The 24,464-nt window shown below is 31.6% G+C and overlaps 1 protein-coding gene across 1 annotated transcript in view; it reads right to left on the bottom strand.

Moving 5' to 3' along the window:
* Window positions 1-5,965: 5,965 nt before the first annotated feature.
* The window catches only part of LOC120352929, an 18,814-nt gene continuing 315 nt past the window's right edge, over window positions 5,966-24,464 (bottom strand). The window contains exons 2-5 of the mRNA XM_039435271.1: window positions 18,515-18,919; window positions 14,599-14,934; window positions 6,089-6,157; window positions 5,966-5,992 (exon numbers count right to left, since the gene is read on the bottom strand). Of these exons, the coding sequence (XP_039291205.1) occupies window positions 5,966-5,992; window positions 6,089-6,157; window positions 14,599-14,934; window positions 18,515-18,919 (837 nt within the window). The remainder of the gene's footprint in view (window positions 5,993-6,088; window positions 6,158-14,598; window positions 14,935-18,514; window positions 18,920-24,464) is intronic.

Here is a 24,464-nt window from a genome sequence, read left to right as displayed (position 1 = left end):
AAATTAAAAATATTTTGGAGCTTTTTACAGTCAACACAATCAATAATGAACGTATTATAATTCAGAGACACGTTTAAAATTTAAATGACGCGTAGGCTCGATCCCGATTAGAACTTTAATATCTAAAGAAGAATACTTTAGTGAGATCCGCGTGATAATGGCAGTGGAGAAAGATAGCAGAACAACGTTGCCGATCCTGATTTGTCAATACCTTCTTTAGACGGTAGCTGATACAGGTTTATTGATGTAATATTAACTGTTCATTCTCGTTTAAAATAATAAATTATATTTTATTAAGGAAAAATTATACTTTTCAATAATTTCATAATGAATTTTCAGAACTAAGATGAAATATTTTGTCAATTAATTATTAATTCTACATTCTTGAAAGACGATCTTTCAACAGAGTGAAGCTAGAAAGAGAGCGCTATCCACTTTATTGTTGGATGATAGACATTGATAGCATTACCATTCCTAATCAAACACTGCCATTATAACGTGGACCCCACTATAGACCTTCAATCAACAGACCCAGCAGAAAAACATATACATAAGATTGTTTTATTCTCTGACCCAAATTATAATAATTGAATCTACAGATGGAAATAACACAGATATTACAATCAATTATTCAAATACTAATGAATTAATAATTATTATTAAACGAAAATCCAAATTAAATTCTGTATCACCCCGAATTTCCATCTAGTTGTTTACCCTGTTGTCAATATTTTCTGTAGCAGAAGTCTTCGGGGGGATTTATAGCATTTAATCTGGATTTTCGTTCAATAATAATTAATAATTTAATCCATGGAGCCAGTTTCTCGAAAGTCTCTCATTTAACCTTTCACAAAATCACACATTTGCGATTCCTTATCAATATAAGCTAGGCCCAACTCAATCTCGATACATTTTTCCAATATCGGGGCACCAAGCTTCGCTCGTTATTTATTTATTGATAAACAGAGCACAATTCTTCAAAATGATTGGGGAAGGACAAACAGACACAGTCCAAAACTGTTTCTTCCTCGAATTTTGATTCATACACAATAAATGGTCGGAAAAGTAGGTTATGTTTCATACACTTGAATTCAGGTCCAATTTTCAGTCAAAATATTTAAAAACAGAAAAGTTCTAATTTAGATTGTTCACAAACCAAATTGAATAGCAAAATAACACTCACTAATCACTTAAAACTGTAAAATAATGATTAACTTTGAATATTATGATATACTCTAATTTAGAGTGATAAACCATGTCATGTCCACAAATCAGATTATTTTGATAGAGACTATTAAAATTTCTAGATAATATTTCTCGCGAGATACGGTAAGCTGTTTGAATGATTACACAGCTGATCTCCCACACAGGCACACGCATCTTCTGTTATCGACAGACGATGAAATATGTTCTTCCAAGGATGAATTATCCTTTTAATGTCCTTCAGAGAGTTTTTCCAGGGATGAGACCTAGTGCAATCGAATCTTTATATTATAACCTACTAAGTTCTGAATTTCGAGAGAATCGTTAGAGCCGTTTTCGAGATCCGGTGAAATACAAACATGTAAACATCTACACATTCAAACATCTAAACATATAAACAGAAATTGCTCGTTTAAAAGTATAGGATTAATTTTGATTCATTGCTTTCTCACATTCATGAAGCCTACAATTTTCTAAAGAATACCAATAGGTAACCCGTGCTCCGCAAGGGACTATTTTAAAAATTATTGACGTGATGAATTATGATGAATTGAAATAAGGCCTATAACTCGATTAATAAAGCATCCATATTCAAAATTTCAAGTTAATCAGTCCAGTAGTTCAGTCGTCAGTCGTAATGATGCATCAAACATAGTTTTCCTATCCCGTACGTGTATAAGCCAGTTCTTTAACTCATTATAGTATAGAAGTCGGTCGAAAACACAAATAACGATAGATAGGCCTACATTGTAATTTCAAAATAACTATGGATAAATGAATGTGAGTCAGATCCACCAAAGCAGAGCAATTTCAAATTATTATATTCAACAAACATGGCTCTCACAGTATTAGTCACTCAACGGGAGTAGCTAGACAGAATAAATGGGAATTTGAAAAAAGAATTGATTATTTATTTGTAGATGCTGTTAACATTGAAACCACAATATAAACTTTTTGTCAATACTGAACTACAATTATTCTAATTCAAGACTAATTTTCATTCCAATGTCACAAATCTTTATGTTATGATAATAGGTCTACACTGAGGTCCACGTTATAATGGGAGTGTTCGATTAGCAATGGTATTGCTATCCTTGTCTATCATTCAACAAAGCGGATCTACCTTTTATTTCTCGATTACTTTGTTTCCAGATCGTATTTTTAAACAGTGTAGAATTAATAATAAATTAACAGAATATTCCATCTTAATTATGAAGATTTATTATTATATTATTATATTATTGAAAAATATGACTCCTTGCTTAATAAAATATAATGAATTATTTTAAACTGGAATGAACAGTTAATATTACCTACATAAATAAACCTGTATGAGCTACCGTCCATAGAAGGCATTGACAAGAGATTGGCAACGTTTTTTACTTTCCTTGCCCTATTACCATAGGTAAGGAAAGTATTGCTTTCCAAAAAAATTTAAGGTAGGCCTACCCTAATTTCATGTTTTCTATACGTTTCAAGATCCCCTGAGTCAAAACCATGATTTGTGTGTGTGTGTGTGTGTGTGGTGTGTGTGTGTGTGTGTGTGTGTGTGGTGTGTGTGTGTGTGTGTGTGTGTGTGTGTGTGTGTCTGTGAACACGATAACTCCATTCCTAATTAACCGATTGACTTGAAATTTTAAACTTAAGGTCCTTATACCATGAGGATTCGACAATAAGAAATTCAATAAAATTCAATTCAAAATGGCGGATAATGGCTAAAAAACCATGTTTTTCACGGTTTTCTCGAAAACGGCTCTAACGATTTTCTTCAAATTTATACCCTAGATAGCTATTTATAAGCCCTATCAACTGACATGAGTCTCATTTCTGGGAAAATTGCAGGAGCTCCGTAATATTCCCGAGAAGAATGAATTTTGTTAAATTTCTATCACGATTTTCTCAAAAATGACTTGACCGATTTTTTTCAAATTCATACCCTGTATAGTTATAATATATCAGCTCTATTAACTGTCATGAGTCTCCTCCCTGAGAAATTAACAGGGGGTTCACCCCATCTTTGAGAAATTTACTTTGTAACCTCCTTCTCGTGCGTGAGGTACGTAGGTAGAGCAGTTCATTCAAAAGAACACATGTCGATATTTTATTTGTAGAACAGCTGTTTTGACAACTTTTAAAAAATCCTCAAATTTCGCAATTCGAACAAAGGAAAATGTACTCTGAACACAATCACAATAGTATAATCGTAGTTTTAATTATTTAGCCCCCAATCGGCATAATGTTATTCCCCTAGATTAACCTCGTTATTTAAGAATGAGACTTATAGATCAATGAGCAAGGAAAGTTGTGTGCGTGTACCACACCAGATTTTTTCCTATCTTTCTCCACTGCCATTACAACGTGGACCTCACTATACACAGTAGACTCACATTGTTGTGTCATCCCAATTAGTGTATTCACAAAAACGACTCCAGCAAAATCTTTTGAGTTCAAGTTTATTGAACGAGCGTTACCTGGTTCTTACTTTTCAAAGTAGTTTTCCGTCTGTTTGTATGTTCTACAACAACTTGAGAAAGAATTGATCAATCAGCTTCAAATATTGAACACGTATTTTTCGAACCTTTTTACAGGTCAAGCTCGTTGGACAACAAAATTGACTCACTCCTTTGTCCTTTTTCAGAATATAACAGATAACATTGAAAGTGCATAAAAAATTGTTGTGATTTATCATTATTTAGTCAGCTGAAAAATTCATTACATGCAATCACAAAAGTTTTTCCATTCATAACATCAGCTGAGGCTATTTGGAAGCTATCACACAGGCAGACCTTCATGCACTGACACAATGATTTCAGTTGGTTAATATAGAACATAATTCACAACTTTTACACTATAACAAACTGATACGGGTTGAGATATCAATTTGATTTCCACCATTCATTTTTTCTTGGAAAAATTGGTTCCATCTGTTATACCTTCTCTTTGAAAAAAAAATGAATTTGGATTTATATGAGGGACATATATATTGTTCTCCTTCCTGATTTTGATATAAAGATGGAATCTCATGAGTAGAATAAAAATTCCTTGAAAATTTCCCACCCTCTAAAGATATTCCCAAAAGAAACAAAACTAGCCTGTATATTATGGTAGAAACGTTGTCAGTTTTTAATTACAATTCTATTCCAGTTTGAAATGAACATCCAGAGGGTGAAATAAAACACTATAGAAAAAATCTATGAAAATCTTTGAAATCTCAGTACCCTTTTAAATTATTTTGTCACAAGTTTCGGACATTAATGCCAATTTCAAGTGATTTTCAAATCACTGAAAAGTGAAAATTACAAGTTATTTACACTGAAAAGTACCGGGAAGAGTTTCAGTTGTTTTATGAAAATCATAATCTGGAATGAGAAATTAATTCTTAAATACAATGATTATTCGTTCAAAGATCACAATATTATATCAGCCTATAGTGGGTCCACGTTATAATGGCAGTGTTTGGTTTTCAAATAACTGAAAAGTGAAAATCACAAGTGATTTTTAAATCACTTGAAAATGGCATTAATATCCAAAACTTGTTGTGACAAAATAATTTGAAAGGGTACCTACTGAGATTTTTATTTTTATTTATATTAAAAGTAGCCCTGAAGAAAAAAGACAATTCTTTTTCATTCTATATTGATTCTACAATAAGTGCATCATCAAAATGATAGGGATAGAAAAAATAAGGTAACTTTGTGCTATTTCTCTCTCAAATTCAGGTAAGGATAGCCTACACATAGTTCGAAATGGGTTAAGTCTTGTAGTTGTTCAAACAAGTCACTTTACACTCATATTGATTTTTTTATACTGTTCTCTTATACTTACGGATATGATTAGGTCATAGTTGATAATGAATAGATCATTAACACTGAAAAGTACCGGGAAGAGGTTCAGTTGTTTTATGAAAATCATAATCTGGAATGAGAAATCAATTTTCAAATAAAATAATTCGTTCAAAGATCACAATATCAGCCTATATTGAGGTCCACATTATAATGACAGTGAGAAAGATAGGAAAACAACGTTGCCGATCCGCTGTCTTGTCAATGCCTTCTATGGAGGGTAACTGACACGTTTTTTTTATGTAATATTAACTGTCCATTCTCGTTTAGAATGATCAATTATATTTTATCAAGCAAGAAATTATATATTATTCAATGTTGAAATTGAATTTTCATGATCAAGATGAAATATTTTGTTAATTAAATTTCTACATTGTTAGAAAGCGATCTGGCAACAAAGCAAAGCGAGAAAGAGATAGCGCTATCCGCTTTGTTGAATGATAGACAAGGATTTCAATACCATTGCTAATCAAACACTGCCATTATAACGTGGACCTTACTAGGCTATTAGGACTATCATGAATTTATTATGAACGAGAAGAGCTCAAATTGATCTATATCCAGCTCCTGGAATACTTGATCATATTATACTTATAATAATTATATTAGCCTATAATAAATATTAATGACAGACAGAGCCTATTTTTGATGTTATGAATTTTGATTTATTTTAGCTTGAGCCAAAGATCAGTGTAAAGCTGCGTTTACTCCAAAGTTATTAACAAAATGTTTATTTTTTCGCCCTTATAGATTCTATTCAATTGAATATAACTTATCATACACATGATGAACATTTTATGTGTTTGTCAAGTTCCGTTCAATCTAATAGAAGCTATAAGGACGGAAAAATAAACATTTTGTTAATAGCTTTGGTGTAAACGCAGCTTTACACTATATACGACTATGATGGGTGGAAATCATCACGTCCCAGTTTTTAGTCTATTTGGCTTGCAACAAAACAAATAATAGCTATTACACAATAACAAGAGAAGTTCGTAAATTAAACGGGATTGTAAAACATATTGATGGAAAATGAAGCTTACCTCAATTTTTGAATGATGTTCCAATGAAATAGGGTCGAATTCATTAACAGTGTCCAGGATAGCTTTGTTCTGTAAAAAAAAAAACAATAATTGGGAGTGCAGTATGTAGCTTCAGTGACTACAAATATGCCAATAAACGTAATTTTTTTGATAGGGATAGATCTCTAACGCTAGGTCCCTTATACCGTTTAAATTTATTATCAATCAAAGGAAATTATAGGTACCTTATAATAATTATTGTAAATGTGCTGGTTTTTGTATGTACTACTGTCTCCAATTTAAATTCAAATTCCATTTATTCACTTTTAATTTTATCAAGAATAGGATTATTTGAGTCAAATTGGATTATTTTTATTAAATTATTCGTATCCAATTTTACAATTTTATAGATATAAAATTCCTCTTTTACATTCAATTTATTACTTTCATTACCAATGCTTAATATTTTCATATTAGAATTTATATTGATTAATTATAATTATTTTCAATTGAATGCTCAGCAAACGCTGATTTTTGAGTAGTATTTTTTTATTTAAAGCCTGAATATTATGTTCATTGAACCTTTTTTGAAAACATCTACGTGTTTGACCAATGTAAAATTTTTCACAATTACTACATTCCAGTTTATAAACGCCTAATTTTTTAAATTGTTTGTATTGTATTTTTTTATTAGAAATCTTCTTTATAAATAAAAAGCATTATTTGTTGTTTTGTATCCTAAATAAATTTTTTTTCGAGAATCTTCCTAATTGCAAAATTGAATAGGAATAATTTAATAAATATATTCCAATTTGACTTGAATAGTCCTATTTTTGATAAAATTAAAAGTGAATAAATAGAATTTAAAATTTAAATTTAATAATTTCAACCAGAACTAAATTAAGCATATGTTCATTTTGTATCAATTAGTAAACATTTATTGAATTTTATTATTTATTTTATAACCTGACGATGGTGTAATATCGCCGAAACTAGTCATTAAACTATTTAAAAGTTTTTTTTTTAAATAAAGGGTGCTATAAGATTTTATATTGTGTTATTAATATAAGCAGTTAAGGTAAAATAAAAACTATATTTTCAGTTGCATTGTAATATTACATTTTTTCTTGATTGGAATCGAATCTTCAATTCGAGATCTATGAAACTTTATAGTAAATATCAGAGTCATCAATATACGGACAAACTTTTTGACTGAGAATTTTTTATCGTAAATGATTGTTGCATTGTTCCATGGTGTCACCGAGGCTGGGTTGACAGAATTAATAGATAAATGGTTTATTTAAATCGAGATGATATATAAAAATTTAAAATAATAGTTTCAAAATAAAGTTTTATTGAGAACAAACATAAAATGTGAATTCTAAACTTGTAATTTATAATTTTGTTGTTGACGTGTCATGAAGTCATCACTGATTTTGCGATGTGGTTTTTGTTCTGACGAAGCTTCTTTGTAGCTTGGCTTTTCCTGTTCTTCTCTCTGAAACATGGCTGGCTGGTGTGTGTTGTAATTTTGTGCTCTCTAAATAATTTTCTGTTTAAGTGAATTTATTAATGTTTTAACTTGAGTTTTAAACAGTTTATAGTGTTCTATTCTGTCTATATATTGTTATTTGTGTATACAAGCCAATAGCCACTGTTTTTCAACTATATAAACTGGATAAGTAATTAGCTCGTAGTGACTAGATGCTTAGGCTTGTAAGATATTGTTCTTTGTGTATTTGTGTAGTATTTTGCCAAAATTCTTCTGAAGATAATAAGTTCATTTGCTCTGAAAATTGGATTTCTCATTCATAGGTGATAGATCCATTCATAATTTATCAAGAATCTATTATGTTGGAGCCGATAAATTTCCTTAGGTTAATAGGTGAGACAATGCTATCCAACCGAATTAGGAGAAATTGGTAGCACGGCAAATGTTACCCCTGTGGTGGGACCGAATTACAAAATAAATATGTCCCAAATGGTACACCATGAAATGCCTGGTTATGAAAAATTATTAGTAGGATAGATATCTTGATAGGTTATGAATGGTATACTGCTGAGTGGGAAATTGGTTCAAGAGAGATCAAGTCCTAATGAATATATTATCTGTGCAGACTAGCAAAATGGCATACAATATGAAAAATATTAAAAATGATGATGAGTTAATAGCTGCCTTAACACAACTGTTTGATAAGCAAAATGCTAAGTTAGACCAAATGTTTAAAAATCAAAATGCTAAGATTGATAATTTGAAACAAAATCAAAGTGCTAGGTTTGATGAGATGAAGCAAGAATTTGCTAGTATAAGACTAGAGCAGGTTAGTATAAACTTTCTATTGAAAAATGCACATGGAACATTGAGTGATAATCATGAAGATGAAAACAAATTGAAGCAGGATGATAGTAGTGTTGAGATTCAAGATCAATTAGTTCAAGTTTCAGATAATGTAGGCCTAGTTACTGTTGTTGAAAAAGTCAACCCTAATGAGATAGTAGAATTGAGTAAAGAAGTAGGTAGGGAGTTGTCTTCACTGAAAGTCAACTATCATGAAAGTAATATCGCTACATTGAAGGTTAGGAAAACTATAAACAAAGTGAATGATTACATGAGACAGGTTTCTGTGGAGGTTAGGAACAATGTAAACAAAATGAATGTTGCTTTGAGTCAAGTTGATGAGTTCAACTTTCAACTGAGAATTGAAAAGGTGTATGCAATGCATTCTCAAGTGAACATGACTAACTTTTGTAAGCAAAATGGCTTTGTTGAAACAAATGAACCCATGAATAAAATCATGTTCTTGAAGAAAACAAAGCACAAAGTCTCCATTGATGTGTTAGTATTCAAAGGTTGTTTCAAGTTGCTTATTTACAAGATGATGACTGTGAATCACATGATGAAAGGGTATTCCCCAGCACACAATGATTAGGAATCCTGTGTTATGCCGGGATTCAGAATAGCATAATCGCTATGCAGTGTATGGTAAGAGTCCATAATTGTGTCTTTTTTCTTTCCTGTAGCCTATTTTTCTTGGCCCTTAATCTTTTCAAATTTCGATTTTTTCCTGTCTTTGTGTAATGTTCAGTAAATTTCTTCTATGATGCATATCTTAACCAATTTTGTCCATAGTCATTTAATTTGTATTTTTCTGAAATAATTTTGGAAGTTAAAATAGTAGTTTATTTTCCCAATCTTTAAATTGTTGATAAAACTTAACTTTTCTAAAATCTATCCATTGTAGTGTAAATAATTGTTTGCTTGCGGTATATTTTTTCATCATGTATTACATATTTTAATTATGTCTATTTTTTTTCAGGTATCATATTAGGTAATTAGGTTTTTCAGAGCAAATTATGTCCCATTTTCTCATTTTCAGTATATTTTATTAAATATACTTCCTCATGAAAGTTTAGTACTGACATGTAGGATAGGCTCTAATTAATCTTTCTCTTCCTTGTATTATTTAGGAAATTTATTTACCCAATTTTCTTTTTCTCTTGTTTGTATTTTTTTAGGGAACTTATTTACCCATTATCCATCTTGATCATCTTTGTATTGTAATCTTGAAATGTTTATATTTATTATACAGTCTTTAAATTATAAATTATTTTAAAAAATAAATGGTTCAATTTAGAACATGCTGAAATCTATTCTTATGTATAAATTCTTTTGTTATAATAAATAAACTTCAAAATTTGAAAGTATTAATGAATTGTGTAGCCATATATATGTGATGTATTAATGAAAGTTAACTTGAATAATAATGTTTTCATTGAATAAAAACGTTGTGTTATATTATCAATTGAAATGAGTTAAAGGTTAAAATTTTTCTAAAGTTTTTGTAATTGATATCTTTTTCAAAATTTTAAAACTGTTTTTTCTATAAATTTTGATATGATTGATTATCGTTTGAAATGGATGCTGGAGTGTATGTAGAATTTTTAGTGGGTTTGTTGATTAGAATTTTGCTGGTATGTGATTGTTTTTTGAGATGGAAACCCATTATTGCCTAAAGAAGGAATAACAGAGGTTATGACTTAGAGAGGCAGTAATGAGATAATATTATTTTTTTGTGGATTACTTATGTTGATTGCCATAGATGCAAAATAATGATTAATAATGTTGATTGCCATAGATACAGATTACTTATGAATATTGATTGCCTTTGAAGCAAAATATTATTGATGTTTTGAATGATTTCTTGTTTAATGATTGATAGTAAAGTTTTGTCATGAAATGTAGTTTGTGTTTAGAACATTGAAAAGTCGAAATAAACTATAGTATCCAACAAACGATGATTAATAATATTGAATAATTTGCTTTTTATAAAATATTTGAACAATGAATAGATGGAAATGAAATTATTTTTTTTTTATTGAAATTTATAATTGATATCTCCATATTTCACAATTTATGTATTGCTGACTGTATAATAAGATGTTAACAAATTTCAATTTTATATTTATTATATACTTAAAAATAATTATCATGTGTATTAGATTGTATTGATAGCCTAATCAAGATTTTCTTCTTATTTTATAAGCATTTTAAGATAACAGGTACAGCACAGACATTAACATTGAAATAATTATCATGTGAATCTCGAAATCAGCAACAAGTGAACGCCATGAAGAGTGTTAAGAACATTTGGGTGATTTTCGAACTAGTGTGACTCAACTACTCCAAAATCTACGCTGATGCCTACACTAATAACTACGCCAATGTCAACACCAATATCAACACCAATAACTACGCCAAAATCTACACTGAGGCCTACACCAATAACTACGCCAATATCTGCTCCAATGTCAATATCTACACTAATAACTACGCCCATATCTACACCAATAACTACGCCAATATCTACACTAATATCTACACCAATAACTACTCCAATGCCTGCGCTGATGCCAACGCCAATATCTACGCCGATGCCTGCGCCGATGCCAATGCCTGCGCCAATGCTGATGCCAATGGCAAAATCTATGCCGATGCCTGCGCCAATGCTGATGCCAATGCCAATATCAACGCCGATGCCAATGCCGACACCAAAGCATACGCCAATAACAATGCCAATGCTTATTGCTGACTTTGTATCTCAAACTTCAACACTACTACATTACCTGGAGGTAATTGTCATCCATGTTCACGTTCGCAACTTTGAATTCAGAATAACAGTCACAGTATCATGAAAGAATTGATTCAAAAATCCTCTCCTAAATTATTCCTGTATGCAGAACTCTAAACCTTGAAAGCTGAAAATATAAAAAAACCAAACCTTACCCAAATTAATCCTCACCTAAATTAATCCTGTATGCAGTGTCTATCTCTTTTCCAAGAAACGAATTACATTGTCATTTCAAGCCTGAAATGTACATTGTATAATTACAAATATGATACAAAATTTATGTGACTCTGTATTGAGTTTGGTATGCAGCCGTCTACTACAAGCATGAGGCAATGCTAACTGAGATGTCACCTGTATCGAGTTTGATATGCATCAGTCGTCTACAAGTATCAGCCCAACACTACGAGTATTCGGATCAGCCCAACACTAACGTCATCACATTGGAGTCACACTTAACTGAAAATCATACTGAGTGCCTCAACGGACTGTTTTCCAAAATGTGCATCAATAAAATCAACCGCGTCAATAGTGAAAGAAATGAACATTTTTTGATTTATTGAAATTTTATGTGAAAATTAAATGTAACAATTCATCAATTCATTTAAAAAAAAAAAAAAAATTTTGTATTCAACATACTAATTTTTTCTATGCAATAACAAATTAAATTTTCTATCTATTAAATTTTTGTGCAATTTCAAAAAAAAAAAAAAAAAAAAACTATTCTTTACATATTAAACTTTCTGTTGAGATATTTTCCTTTAAATTATAAAGCTAAATCAAAAGTAATTTTGATATTCTATACTTTGAAATATTGTTAGGAAACATATAACAAATGCTATTGATGAATTTTTATAATAATTTTCAATTATAGTTGACATGTAATGTTTTTATAGAAAAAATTGTTACTGTTCTCAAATTTAATTTCAACAATTTTCAAACAGTAAAATTTTTTTATGTCAAGAGGGGGGTATTTGTAATATTACATTTTTTCTCAATTGGAATCGAATCTTCAATTCGAGATCTATGAAACTTTATAGTAAATATCAGAGTCATCAATATACGGACAAACTTTTTGACTGAGAATTTTTTATCGTAAATGATTGTTGCATTGTTCCATGGTGTCACCGAGGCTGGGTTGACAGAATTAATAGATAAATGGTTTATTTAAATCGAGATGATATATAAAAATTTAAAATAATAGTTTCAAAATAAAGTTTTATTGAGAACAAACATAAAATGTGAATTCTAAACTTGTAATTTATAATTTTGTTGTTGACGTGTCATGAAGTCATCACTGATTTTGCGATGTGGTTTTTGTTCTGACGAAGCTTCCTTGTAGCTTGGCTTTTCCTGTTCTTCTCTCTGAAACATGGCTGGCTGGTGTGTGTTGTAATTTTGTGCTCTCTGAATAATTTTCTGTTTAAGTGAATTTATTAATGTTTTAACTTGAGTTTTAAACAGTTTATAGTGTTCTATTTTGTCTATATATTGTTATTTGTGTATACAAGCCAATAGCCACTGTTTTTCAACTATATAAACTGGATAAGTAATTAGCTCGTAGTGACTAGATGCTTAGGCTTGTAAGATATTGTTCTTTGTGTATTTGTGTAGTATTTTGCCAAAATTCTTCTGAAGATAATAAGTTCATTTGCTCTGAAAATTGGATTTCTCATTCATAGGCGATAGATCCATTCATAATTTATCAAGAATCTATTACGTTGGAGCCGATAAATTTCCTTAGGTTAATAGGTGAGACAATGCTATCCAACCGAATTAGGAGAAATTGGTAGCACGGCACCATATATATGTTAAGAAAATTATGTGTTCCAAATTATGTGGAACTGACAATATCGTTTTTATTCCACTAATGATATTCACAAAGTAGATTTTTGAAATTAAATGCTTCAAAACCAAACAAGAATTATCACTAAAATAGGGAATATTCACATATTGAAGAAATAATTTTGCAGGACCAAAAAACAAACTTAATATTCTAAAAGCACAGGTGACTTTTTCATTTTATTTTTTTAATGATATCCTTTAATAATTTTATGATGTGAAAAATGAACTAATATTATTTACACTATGAACAGAGATGAGATAAAATAAATAAAAAATAATATTTGAAATAAATAAGTGATATTTTGACAACAATCCAGTGTTTTTATTATGAAGAGAAATGTTGTGGAATTTTTCCATGATAAAGGACTAAAAATTTTGTGAAGTGAACAACTACAAGACTCAACCTATTTCGGACTATGTGTAACCTTATCCAAATTTGGGAGAGGAATAGCACAAGGTTACTTTTTTCTCTCCCTATCATTTTGATGATGTACTTATTGTATGAACTAATAAACTAATAAACTTAGTGAAAATGACCCTGAGTGACACAAAAGGTATGGTTCTGAGTGAAGGGAGAGTGAGCAGGGAGTTCACAATAACTGATGGCGTGAGACAGGGTGATGCACTATCGGCCTTACTCTTCAATATTGTTCTTCAGAGGACAATGGAGAGCGTTGACAGGAGAGGCAATATCACAAATCGAATGACGCAGGTCTTAGCGTATGCAGATGATGTAATTATTTCAAGAAGCATGCGGTCACTGGAAGAAGTCTTCTTACACATCAAGAATGGAGCCAAGATAGTAGGCCTTGAAGTACACAAACAAAAAACTAAATATATGGAAATGAACACAAGAGGACTTGGAGATCCAGGAATCACCAAAATAAGAGAAAGCACGTTTTAAAAGGTTACAAGCTTTACATATTTAGGAACGGAAATTAAATAAAATATCTTTGGAAATTAAACGCAGGATAATGCTTGGCAACCGTGCGTACTTTGCAAATAGCAAACTGCTCAAGTCAAAACTCCTCACTAGAAATACAAAAATGAAGATTTACAGAACGCTCATAAGACCAGTTGTCACATATGGATGTGAAGCATGGACGATCCTGCAAGAAGACTGCAAAGCGTTACTGGTGTTTGAGAGAAAGCTGGTGAGGAGTATCTACGGTCCAGTACATGAAAATGGTGCATGGAGAATAAGAAAGAATCCGAAATAGAAGCCATCCTGCAAGTTAGAAATATTCCCCGGCTCGTCAAGGCAAGAAGAATAGGGTGGCTTGGACATGTTGAAAGAATGGCCGATGAACAAATGCAAAAAGGAATGCTGTATAAGAAACTGGAAGCTGTAAGAAAAAGAGGGAGGCCGAGGGTTCGATGGATGCAGGATGTGGAGAGAGACTTGAGAGCGATGGGAGTGAGAGGTTGGAGGCGAAAGGCAGCAGACGAAGATGACGCTTGGAGGCAGATTGTGGAGGAGACCAAAGCCCACATCGGGCTGTAGCGCCAGGATAAGTAAGTTCTTATTGTATGAATCAATACAGTATAATGAAGTATTACCTCTGTTTGCAGTTTTTCAATACGATAACAAAGGTGCAGCATTCGAACAAAACTCAACGCACTCCTGACCAGCTCTATAACAGGATAATCACTCGATATCCAATTATACAGATGAAACGCAAACAAATAACGTGTTGTGAACAATATGAGTAGTAGAGATGAACCAAAACAGTTGCTTGTCTTCAACATAATCAACTGCAAAAGACGATGATTTTGTCTATGCTTATTGAAAGCTCCAGTATTCATATTTGTCTCAATAAGTTCTGTTTTTCTAGGGTTCAATTCATCAGCATATAACCGGAAATCAGCTGCATCTTGGTTTGATCCAGCTTGACTCTGAAATCAATAAATTAAAGATCATGAATGGAATTGGAGGAATAGTAGAGGCTATACATCTTGAAGTTCATGAATTAATGAATGAAAAGATGTTACAATCAGAAATTTCTTGAGTTCTCTCTTGCTCTATATAGTCCAGTCAATATAAACATAAAAAAGGGGGTGTGCTTGCAATTTATATTGTAGTTCTGATTTTTTAATATATTATTTGGGTACATAAGAGAAGTCCAGAACCAATTTCTTCATGCAAAATTTCCTTGTGCTAGATACAGAGTGTCCCAAAAACCTCGTATTTTCGGCTCATTTTCCAGTTTTCAGCTATTTCTGCCAAAACTCGTGATCGGACAGAAAAATTTGCTCTTGCCTGTTTTCTAGATTATGAAATTCTGAGTAAAATGAGATCATTCGGAACTCTTTATCACCAATGAGTACTGAGTTATGATTTTTCAAAAATGAGTGAAATTTGAAGAAAAAATCAATTTTGATGAATTTTAGTTTTTGATCAACAATATCTTTCGATTGTTACCATTAAGATGTATAATTCAAAATCCCTCTGGGCGTATTTTTGTGCTCTACAATCTGAAATCAGGTAGAGCGCTTTATCTCATATAGATTTCCAGGTACACTCGACAACAATGCTCCTTGTATTGTGAAAAACACCTAATTTTCAGCTTCAACCATCATCACCAACTACATAGTCTTCACATTGATATTTCGCACGATGACATAAGTTCATGAGATTATGTTCTATGAGAATCACCCGTTAGATGCCCTTCATTCCACTATTTCCCAGTGGAGAGGCGCGCTTATAAGGACACCTGAAGGAACAAAATTTCAAACATCTATAGCTTCTGACACAATGCTCAGATTTCATCGTACTACACTTCATTCTACTCGGCTCGTCAAGGCGGTCCAAAATCATGCATCATAAGTCAAATTCGGTCGAAAAGGGGAAAATTTATTGTTGAGTATAGCCTACTAAAGCCCATATTCCAATACACAAAAAGAGGCCAATTTCTATATTCAAAGCTATGCAACTCGGTAACCCTTATTATAGAAATCATTACTTGATCTTGAAATTTACAATAGAATTTCCTCTTTCACCTGTTGTGAACGATTTATAAAAGAATATTTTCGTAGAGTGAGATTTGATTGTTGAAAAAAATCCGGAAATTGTGGATATTTTTATCATATTAACGGTTTTGGCAGTCATATAATAGGGGAAAGTGATTCAAGATGGATTTAAGACACCTGAGCACGTAGAGGATGAATTTATCTACAATTTGGAATCAATCGAGAGTTTCTATGATGTATCAGACTCGTTTTAGAAACTCTTGATCAACAGTAAAATCATGAAAAAAAATCTAAAAACTGAAATCGCCATTTTTCAAATCTTCTGTAACTTTCGAATGGTATTGGAATTGAAAGTATTATTTATTGGAGTGGGTAGAGAAGAACAATTTACACATAGTCACCAGATTTGGGAATTTTATCAAGTGTATTTTACAAGACATGCAGCTTTGAACATAGAAATTGGCCATTTTTTGTGTATTGGAATATGGGCTTTAGTACACTCAACAATAAATTTTTCACTTTTCGACCGAATTTGACTTATGATGCATGATTTCGGACCGTCTCCAGGTGTACCTGGAAATCTATATGAGATAAAGCGCTCTACCTGATCTCAGATTGTAGAGCACAAAAATATGCCCAGAGGGATTTTGAATTATACATCTAAATGGTAACAATCGAAAGATATTGTTGATCAAAAACTAAAATTTATCAAAATTGTTTTTTTCTTCAAATTTCACTCATTTTTGAAAAATTATAACTCAGTACTCATTGGAGATAGAGAGTTCCAAATTATCTCATTTTACTCAGAATTTCATAATCTAGAAAAAATGCGAGAGCAAATTTTTCTGTCCTATTACGAGATTTGGCAGAAAAAGCTGAAAACTGGAAAATGAGCCGAAAATACGAGGTTTTGGGTCAGCCTGTATCTAGCACAAGGGAATTTTGCATGTAGAAATTGGTTGTGGACTTCTTTTATGTACCCAAATAATATATTAAAAAATCAGAACTACAATATAAATTGCATGCACCAATGTATATAGTGACTGGACCAATATTCATATGCTGTCATTCAGTCACATATTGGAGCATTTTAAATTATTTGTAAAATCTATATAAATAAAAATCGAGCCTCAAATTTTGACATTCAATAATTTTTTCATGTGTACACCGAATTTGATGATTTGTTTCAGTTGTGTTCGTAATGTTCAGAACCAGGTTTTTGGCCTATCAAATTCATATTCTGACTTCAGGACTCTTTCCTACGGTCCTTCAAAGTTTACATGTAATCCTTATGGGAGAAGATTTTTGTGAGCTGGCCACACACAGAAATAAAAATCAGCTGTTATAATCATTGCGTCATCCAACAGCTGTCAGTAGATAGTAGACAAGAGTGTGTGCTGCCAATACCTACTATTACTTCTAGTAGTAATAGTAGGTATTGGTGCTGCTCCATAATAACCGCCCATGTATTTGATTCTAAACGCCCAGACTAAAAACAAAGTGACTGTTCTGTATATAACCATCCAGCAGTGCGGCCTCAGGTTAAATACTCTAAAGACATTGCTCTGTTTCGAATAATTGTGCTGTCTTCGGTGTTCAGAATCAATTGATTTTTAGTAAATTATTTATCTTGCAGTTGGAAAATTATCTAGGGTAAACCAGCCCACACGTTGGGACACCAAAATTCAAACAGCTATAACTTTGACAAAAATAAAAAAAATCCACATTTATGCTACAAAGTTAATTTTAATTAGAAGACAATATTTATTTACATAAGCAGCAAATTAATAAATGCAATACACTTCGATTTAGATGATAAAATATCAAAGAAGAGCATAACGGAGTGGATTAAAGGTAAATATTTCTTCACTTTGAACCTAGCACTATGTTTTTTTCCCCTGTTTCAGTTTTCAGTTTGGTATTTCTCTGAATTCTGACCTATTATTAATTATCAATATTATAGGTGTGAATTATTCTACTTTGGGCCACATTTTTAAAGTATATTTTGTGTCTCTACTTTTGTTATGTAGCCTTTCGTTCCAATTTCTAGTTATTTTAAGCATTTTTACTAAGCAACTCTCACCAGCGAGCAAAGAGTTATCTTTTTGTTGGTGATGCCTAGAAATAATTAGTTTTTCTTCTCTCATGTATATGCATGTGTGTGTAATTGTATTATGTACATTTCATTTTTATAGTTTCATTCATTGCATGAAGGAAACAGATTATATAATCGTAAAGGATGCGAACATTGTATTTGTATGAATAATTTTTTTTTATTTATTTTTGGCAATAAAGTAAAATAGTCATCAATGAACCTGTATCAGCTACCGTCTCTAAAAGGCATTGACAAGACAGAGGATCGGCAACGTTGTTCTGCTATCTTTCTCCACTGCCATTATAACACGGACCTCACTATAGTTTCAGTGAGACACACTATCTTCAGGTTTTAAAAAAATAAATTTAGAAAAATGAAAAATAAATTTCATACTAATTAAAATATTCTTACCAGTTGTTGATAGGTTTTGATGACATCCTCATGAATTGACCTCACATTCAGTTGAAGAGCAATCGCAACGTAACATATAATCAAGTCTATAATCAAACTGAATACATAATGCACCGTATTTATCAAAGGCTCGTGGTCTTCTCGGTACACCATAGGTAACTGTATAGTGAATGCGACAACCAGTTCCAAGATTATGAAATTCTTCGATTTTGCAATCCTTATCAGACTGTGAGTCTCTTGAAGCAAGTCTGTGATTGCAGTTATCTTTGTTAATAGGGTGTAAATTGTTATTACTGTACTAGCAAGCGATAGAATACATGCGCTTAATATGATTAGCAGTTTGCCCAGTTGGTTGATTTTCAGGTTGAAGAGTCCTTCACTTATCGGTGTGAGTTGGTCAATCATCTGAAAACATAAATAAGTGTATATAATATGTAAGTGTATAAATAAAAAAATAAATCTGAGTACCCTTTTACTTTCCTTGCCCTATTACCATAGATAAGGAAAGTATTATGCTTTCCGAAACGTTTCAAGGTCCCCTGAATCCAAAAAAGAGGTTTTTGGGTATTGGCCTGTGTGTGTGTGTGTGTGTGTGTGTGTGTGTGTGTGTGTGTGTGTGTGTGTGTATGTGCGTCTGTGTACACGATATATCATATCCCAATTGACGGAATGACTTGAAATTTGAAACTTAAGGTCCTTACAATATAAGGATCCGACACGAACGATTTCGATCTAATGCAATTCAAGATAGCAGCGAAAATGTTGTCAAAAACAGGTTTTTTCGCGATTTTCTCGAAAACGGCTCCAACGATTTTGATTAAATTTATACCTAAAATAGTCATTGATAAGTTCTATCAACTGCCACAAGTCCTATATCTGTAAAAATTTCAGGAGCTCCGCCCCATCTATGCAAAGTTTGAATTTATATTCCTAATTATCAGGCTTCAGATATAATTTAAACAAAAAATTTCAAGTGGAAAAGATTGAGCATGAAAATTCCTACAATTAATTAATGTTTAGTAACATTTTCACCTAAAATTGAAAATAAGCTCGAAATTCGGGAAAATGTGATTATCCAATTGCAAACTGTTGGCAACTGTTGATTCTATTAAACCATTCACTATGAAGAGATAGCAGACCTCGTATGTCTCCAGCGCTATTGTCCTATCACCAGCTGGCTCAGATCTTAGAATAGTAGATTTGAGATGCGCGTGAACAATAGCGTCAGGTGATCAATTTTCATAATGTCAAGGAAAGTTGTGTGAGTGCGCCACACCAGATTTTTGAGTTATTTCGTCACGACATGTTTCGGCTATTAATGGCATTATCAAGTCAAAATGGTACTCAGATTTATATTTTCATTCATATTCAAAAGTAGCCATAAAGAGAAAAAGACAATATGTAAGTGATATGTTTATTAATTACTGAGTTTAACCCTTGTTCCGAAAGGGTCTATTTTAAAACTTGACAAACTGAAAACTTGTCGTGATGAAATCTTGAAGAATTGAAAATAGGCTTTTATTCATCCTCGGTTAGTTAAGAATCTATATGAAATATTTCAAGTTAATCAGTCCAGTAGTTCAGAGATGATAATGCGTCAAGCATAATTCCCCTATCCTGTACATGTATAAGCCAGTTCTTTCCTTTATTATATTAATATCGGGGCACCGATCTTTGCTTGGTGAAATTGTCAAATAATGATGAAATTTGAAATTTATGATATAGGCCTACTCTAGTTTAGGAGGATTATCATATTTCATGTCAACAAATCAGATTATATGTTGATCAAATCGAAAATGCTGAAAATAATTCTCTCTCTCCCACACAGGCACAGGCACAAGCATCTTCTCTGTTATCGAGAGACGACAAAATTATAATCGGTTTTCCAAGGATGAATTTTAATGTCGTTCAGCGAGTTTTCCAAAGAATGAGACCTAGTGCAATCGAATCTTTATATCATAAACCTACTATGTTCTAAATTTCGTAAAAATCGATAGAGCCGTTTTCGAGATCCGTAAAACATAAATAACCAGATATAAAAATAACCATGGTATATAAAATAATTAGATATAAAAATAACCAGATATATAAATACAGAAATTGCTTGCTTAATATAATAGGATAGATGTTTATCAAAATATGATATGTTTTTAAGTGAATATAATTTTTTATTATAATAAAGTAGTGTGTAAGGCCTACTTATATACCTACTTTCATCACTATAGTAGACTTTACTAGATCTAGGCTCTACTGAGCTCACTAATATATATTGTCCTACTGTGACTATAGGCATATATTTTCAACTGTGTCTAACGAGTAGTTGAACAAATAGACGAGAAATATAGAGAGAATATTTACAAATAATAATTACTGAAGAATGAGTGGATAGGATCAATGATTCTCAAGTAAGTGCTCTATGTATGACAGTTTAATAATCTGTTACCTGATGATTATTGATTTATATTCTTATTAAAGATGCATATTGGATGAAGGTGGGTGGGAGCATGCATTATGTGTGATTGTTTGACAAGGTGTCAATATTTAATAACTACAGTATCATTTTTAGTTAGTAAAAATAAATTGCAGGCTACTGCCTTGGTCAGAGTAGAAGAGATAAATACTATATAGAAAGCAGTTGAAGGGACTAAGAGTCAAGAAAGCTGCAATGAATTTTTGCCATGCCTGATTTAAGACTGTTCAGTACACTTTTTATTATTTAAATTGGATAATCTTTTTCAATATAATTGTTAAGCTCATTATAATAGTGAGAAAAAGTGGCAACTGAAATTTTTAAGTGGTCTAATAAGCGAGTTATGAGTTGTTGAAGTGCTAACTTTCCAGATTCCGTTTTCTTTACAGATCATAAACGGTTTCAAGTATTATTATTATTAGAACTTATCTTAAAATTTGAAAAAATGTATCTTTCCAGACTAAAACATTTTATTCCCCATACCGTATCGTTCATAAATAACCAGCAGTTAACCATTTTTCCGAAAGGGTCTATTTTAAAACTTGACAAAATGAAAACTTGACGTGATGATATCTTGAAGAATTGAAAAAAAGGCTTTTATTCATCCTCGGTTAATTAAGAATCTATATGAAATATTTCAAGTTAATCAGTCTAGTATTTCAGAGATGATAATGCGTCAAGCATAATTTCCCTATCCTGTACATGTATAAGCCAGTTCTTTCCGTTATTATATCAATATCGGGGACCGAGCTTCGCTCTGGAGTACAAAATCATAAGAAAATTATTACGGAAGAAGAAATTATAATAACATTCATACAGAAATGTTCTATCTAATCACAGTAAATTGAGATTAATTCCCAGAGGAATGCAAAAATTTCCCTCACAAAGGCCCAGTTGCACAAAAGACGGTTGAATTTTAATCATGATTAACTTTGCGTGAACCAAATCAGAGAAGACCATTTCAAAAAGATGGATCAACTGGAATTAATCAGGATTGCACCCGGATTTTTTGCAACCGGCACTAAGTACCTGATTGAATTATTACAAAAATTCAACTGCTGAGTCATAATTTTGACACAGTCCCACACACATGAACTCGCTCACTCACTTCCATCACCAACAGACGACGATATAATTATCAGCTGATTTTCCAAGGATGAATAATAATGATCCTTTTAATGTCCTTCAGCGAGTTTTCCAAGGGATGAGGCCTAGTGCAATCGAATCTCTATATTATAATCCTATTATGCTCTGAACTTCGTGAGAATCGTTAGAGCCGTTTTCAAGATCCGGTGTAATACAAACATATAAAAATCCAAACATCTGAACATCTAACATATAAACATATAGTTTAACATATCGTTCAATAGTATAGGATAAATGGAATGAAAATGAAATGAAAAAATTCTTTATTAGGCGGAGTTAGGACTTTTAAGTCCTCTCTACCACTCAACCTCAAAAGATAGATGTTTAAAAAAATATTTAAATATGATATGTTTATAAGTGAATATTATTTGTATTATAATATGTGTACTTATATACCTACTTTCCTTACTAGTAGACTTTACTGTTATTAGTAGATCTAGATTCTTTATTACTGAAGTCACTAATATATTGTCCTACTGTGTCTGTGGGCATATATTTTCAACTGTGTCCTACAGTCTTGTAGATAGTGACGAGTAGTTGAACGAATAGACAAGAAATATCGAGGGAATATTTACAAAATAATCACTGAAGAATGAGTGGTTAGGATCAATGATTCTCAAGTAAGTGCTCTATGTATGACAGTTTAATAATCTGTTACCTGATGATTATTGATTTATATTCTATTATTAAAGATGCATATTGGATGAAGGTGGGAGCATGCATTATGTGTGATTGTTTGACAAGGTGTCAATATTTAATAACTATCATTTTTAAAGTATCATTTTTACTTAGTAAAAATTGATTGCAGGCTACTGCCTTGGTCAATCAGAGAGTAGAAGAGATAAATACTATAATAGAAAGCAGTTGAAGGGACTAAGAGTCAAGAAAACTGCAATGAATTTTTGCCATGCCTGATTTAAGGCTGTTCAGTACACTTTTTATTATTTAAATTGGATAATCTTTTTTAATATAATTGTTAAGATCATTATAAGAGTGAGAAAAAGTGGCAACTGAAATTTTTAAGTGGTCTAATAAGCGAGTTATGGTTTGTTGAAGTGCTAACTTTCCGGATTCCGTTTTCTTTACAGATCATAAACGGTTTCGACTATTATTATTAGAACTTCTCTTAAAAATTGAAAAAATGTATCTTTCCAAACTAAAACATTTTATTCCCCATATCGTTCATAAATAAAAAAGTAAATTTTTTTGTAAATTCGATAACTTGTTCATTTTGGCATTAATCGCGAAAAACGCATTCTAGAACAAAGCAATGTGATATTCTGAAAGTATTAAAAAAACTACAATGAAACATTCGAAACCGTTTATGATCTGGAAAGAAAACGAAGTTTAGCACTTCAACAACCAATAACTCGCTTATTAGACCACTTGAAAATTTCAGTTGCCACTTTTTCTCACTCTTATAATGATCTCAACAATTATATTGAAGATTATCCAATTTGAATAAAAATAAAAAGGTGTTCCGAGCAGCCTTGAATGGGTCTCTACTAATACATCATTACATTTTAATAAAATTACCAAGAAAAAATCTCTATCAACCTGAATGCAATAAATTATCATTCAAACATATATTGTACGCAATGATTAAAGAACAGTAATTTATCTGGATGATAGACGATATACCGAGAGGAGTTTATTGAGAAAAACCTTAATATATATAATACATCATAATATATAAGGACGGCTCAAGGCAAATGGCAGCCCCAGGCGAAACGCATTTCGCCTGAAACACATTTCGCACTCGACCGTTTGTAATAAAAATCGGGTTTCACATCGATGATGGTGTAAATTAGATGGTATATGAATACAATGTTCACATTCTTTACGATTGTATAATCTGTTTCCTTCATGCAATGAATGAAACTATAGGCTACTATACGTTCAACCTGGATGACTTTGTACCAATTTTTAGGAGTAGAAATTTTAATAACTTTGTTGAAGTTCTGACACTGTGTTACTTGTAAATATTCGAAAAAAAATGCATTCCTCAATACTCCAACAAAAGTAGGTAAGTGTTTCTTTCAAATATTTACAAGTAACACAGTGTCAGAACTTAAACAAAGTTATTATATAGTGTTTCGTCATGGAAAGCAACTTCAAAGAAATTTTAAATAGCTAGCAATCAATAAGTTACTTGAGTTGAAACAAATGACTTGCAATATTTTTTATTGTATTTTTCATTGTTCAAAGAGTATTTTCTATTATGAAAAGTGACTATTTTCTTTCTCTTTTTTTTAATAGCATTTATTTTAAAGTTACCCACGGTTTGTGTTGACTTTATCTCACTTTGAAAAATTCATGGATTCGAGTTAATTT

The sequence above is a fragment of the Nilaparvata lugens genome, chromosome 9 (genome assembly GCF_014356525.2).
Source record: "Nilaparvata lugens isolate BPH chromosome 9, ASM1435652v1, whole genome shotgun sequence".
NCBI lineage: Eukaryota > Metazoa > Arthropoda > Insecta > Hemiptera > Delphacidae > Nilaparvata > Nilaparvata lugens.
The sequence above is the reverse complement of the archived record's forward strand: the minus strand, read 5'-3'. Positions and strand labels throughout refer to the sequence as shown.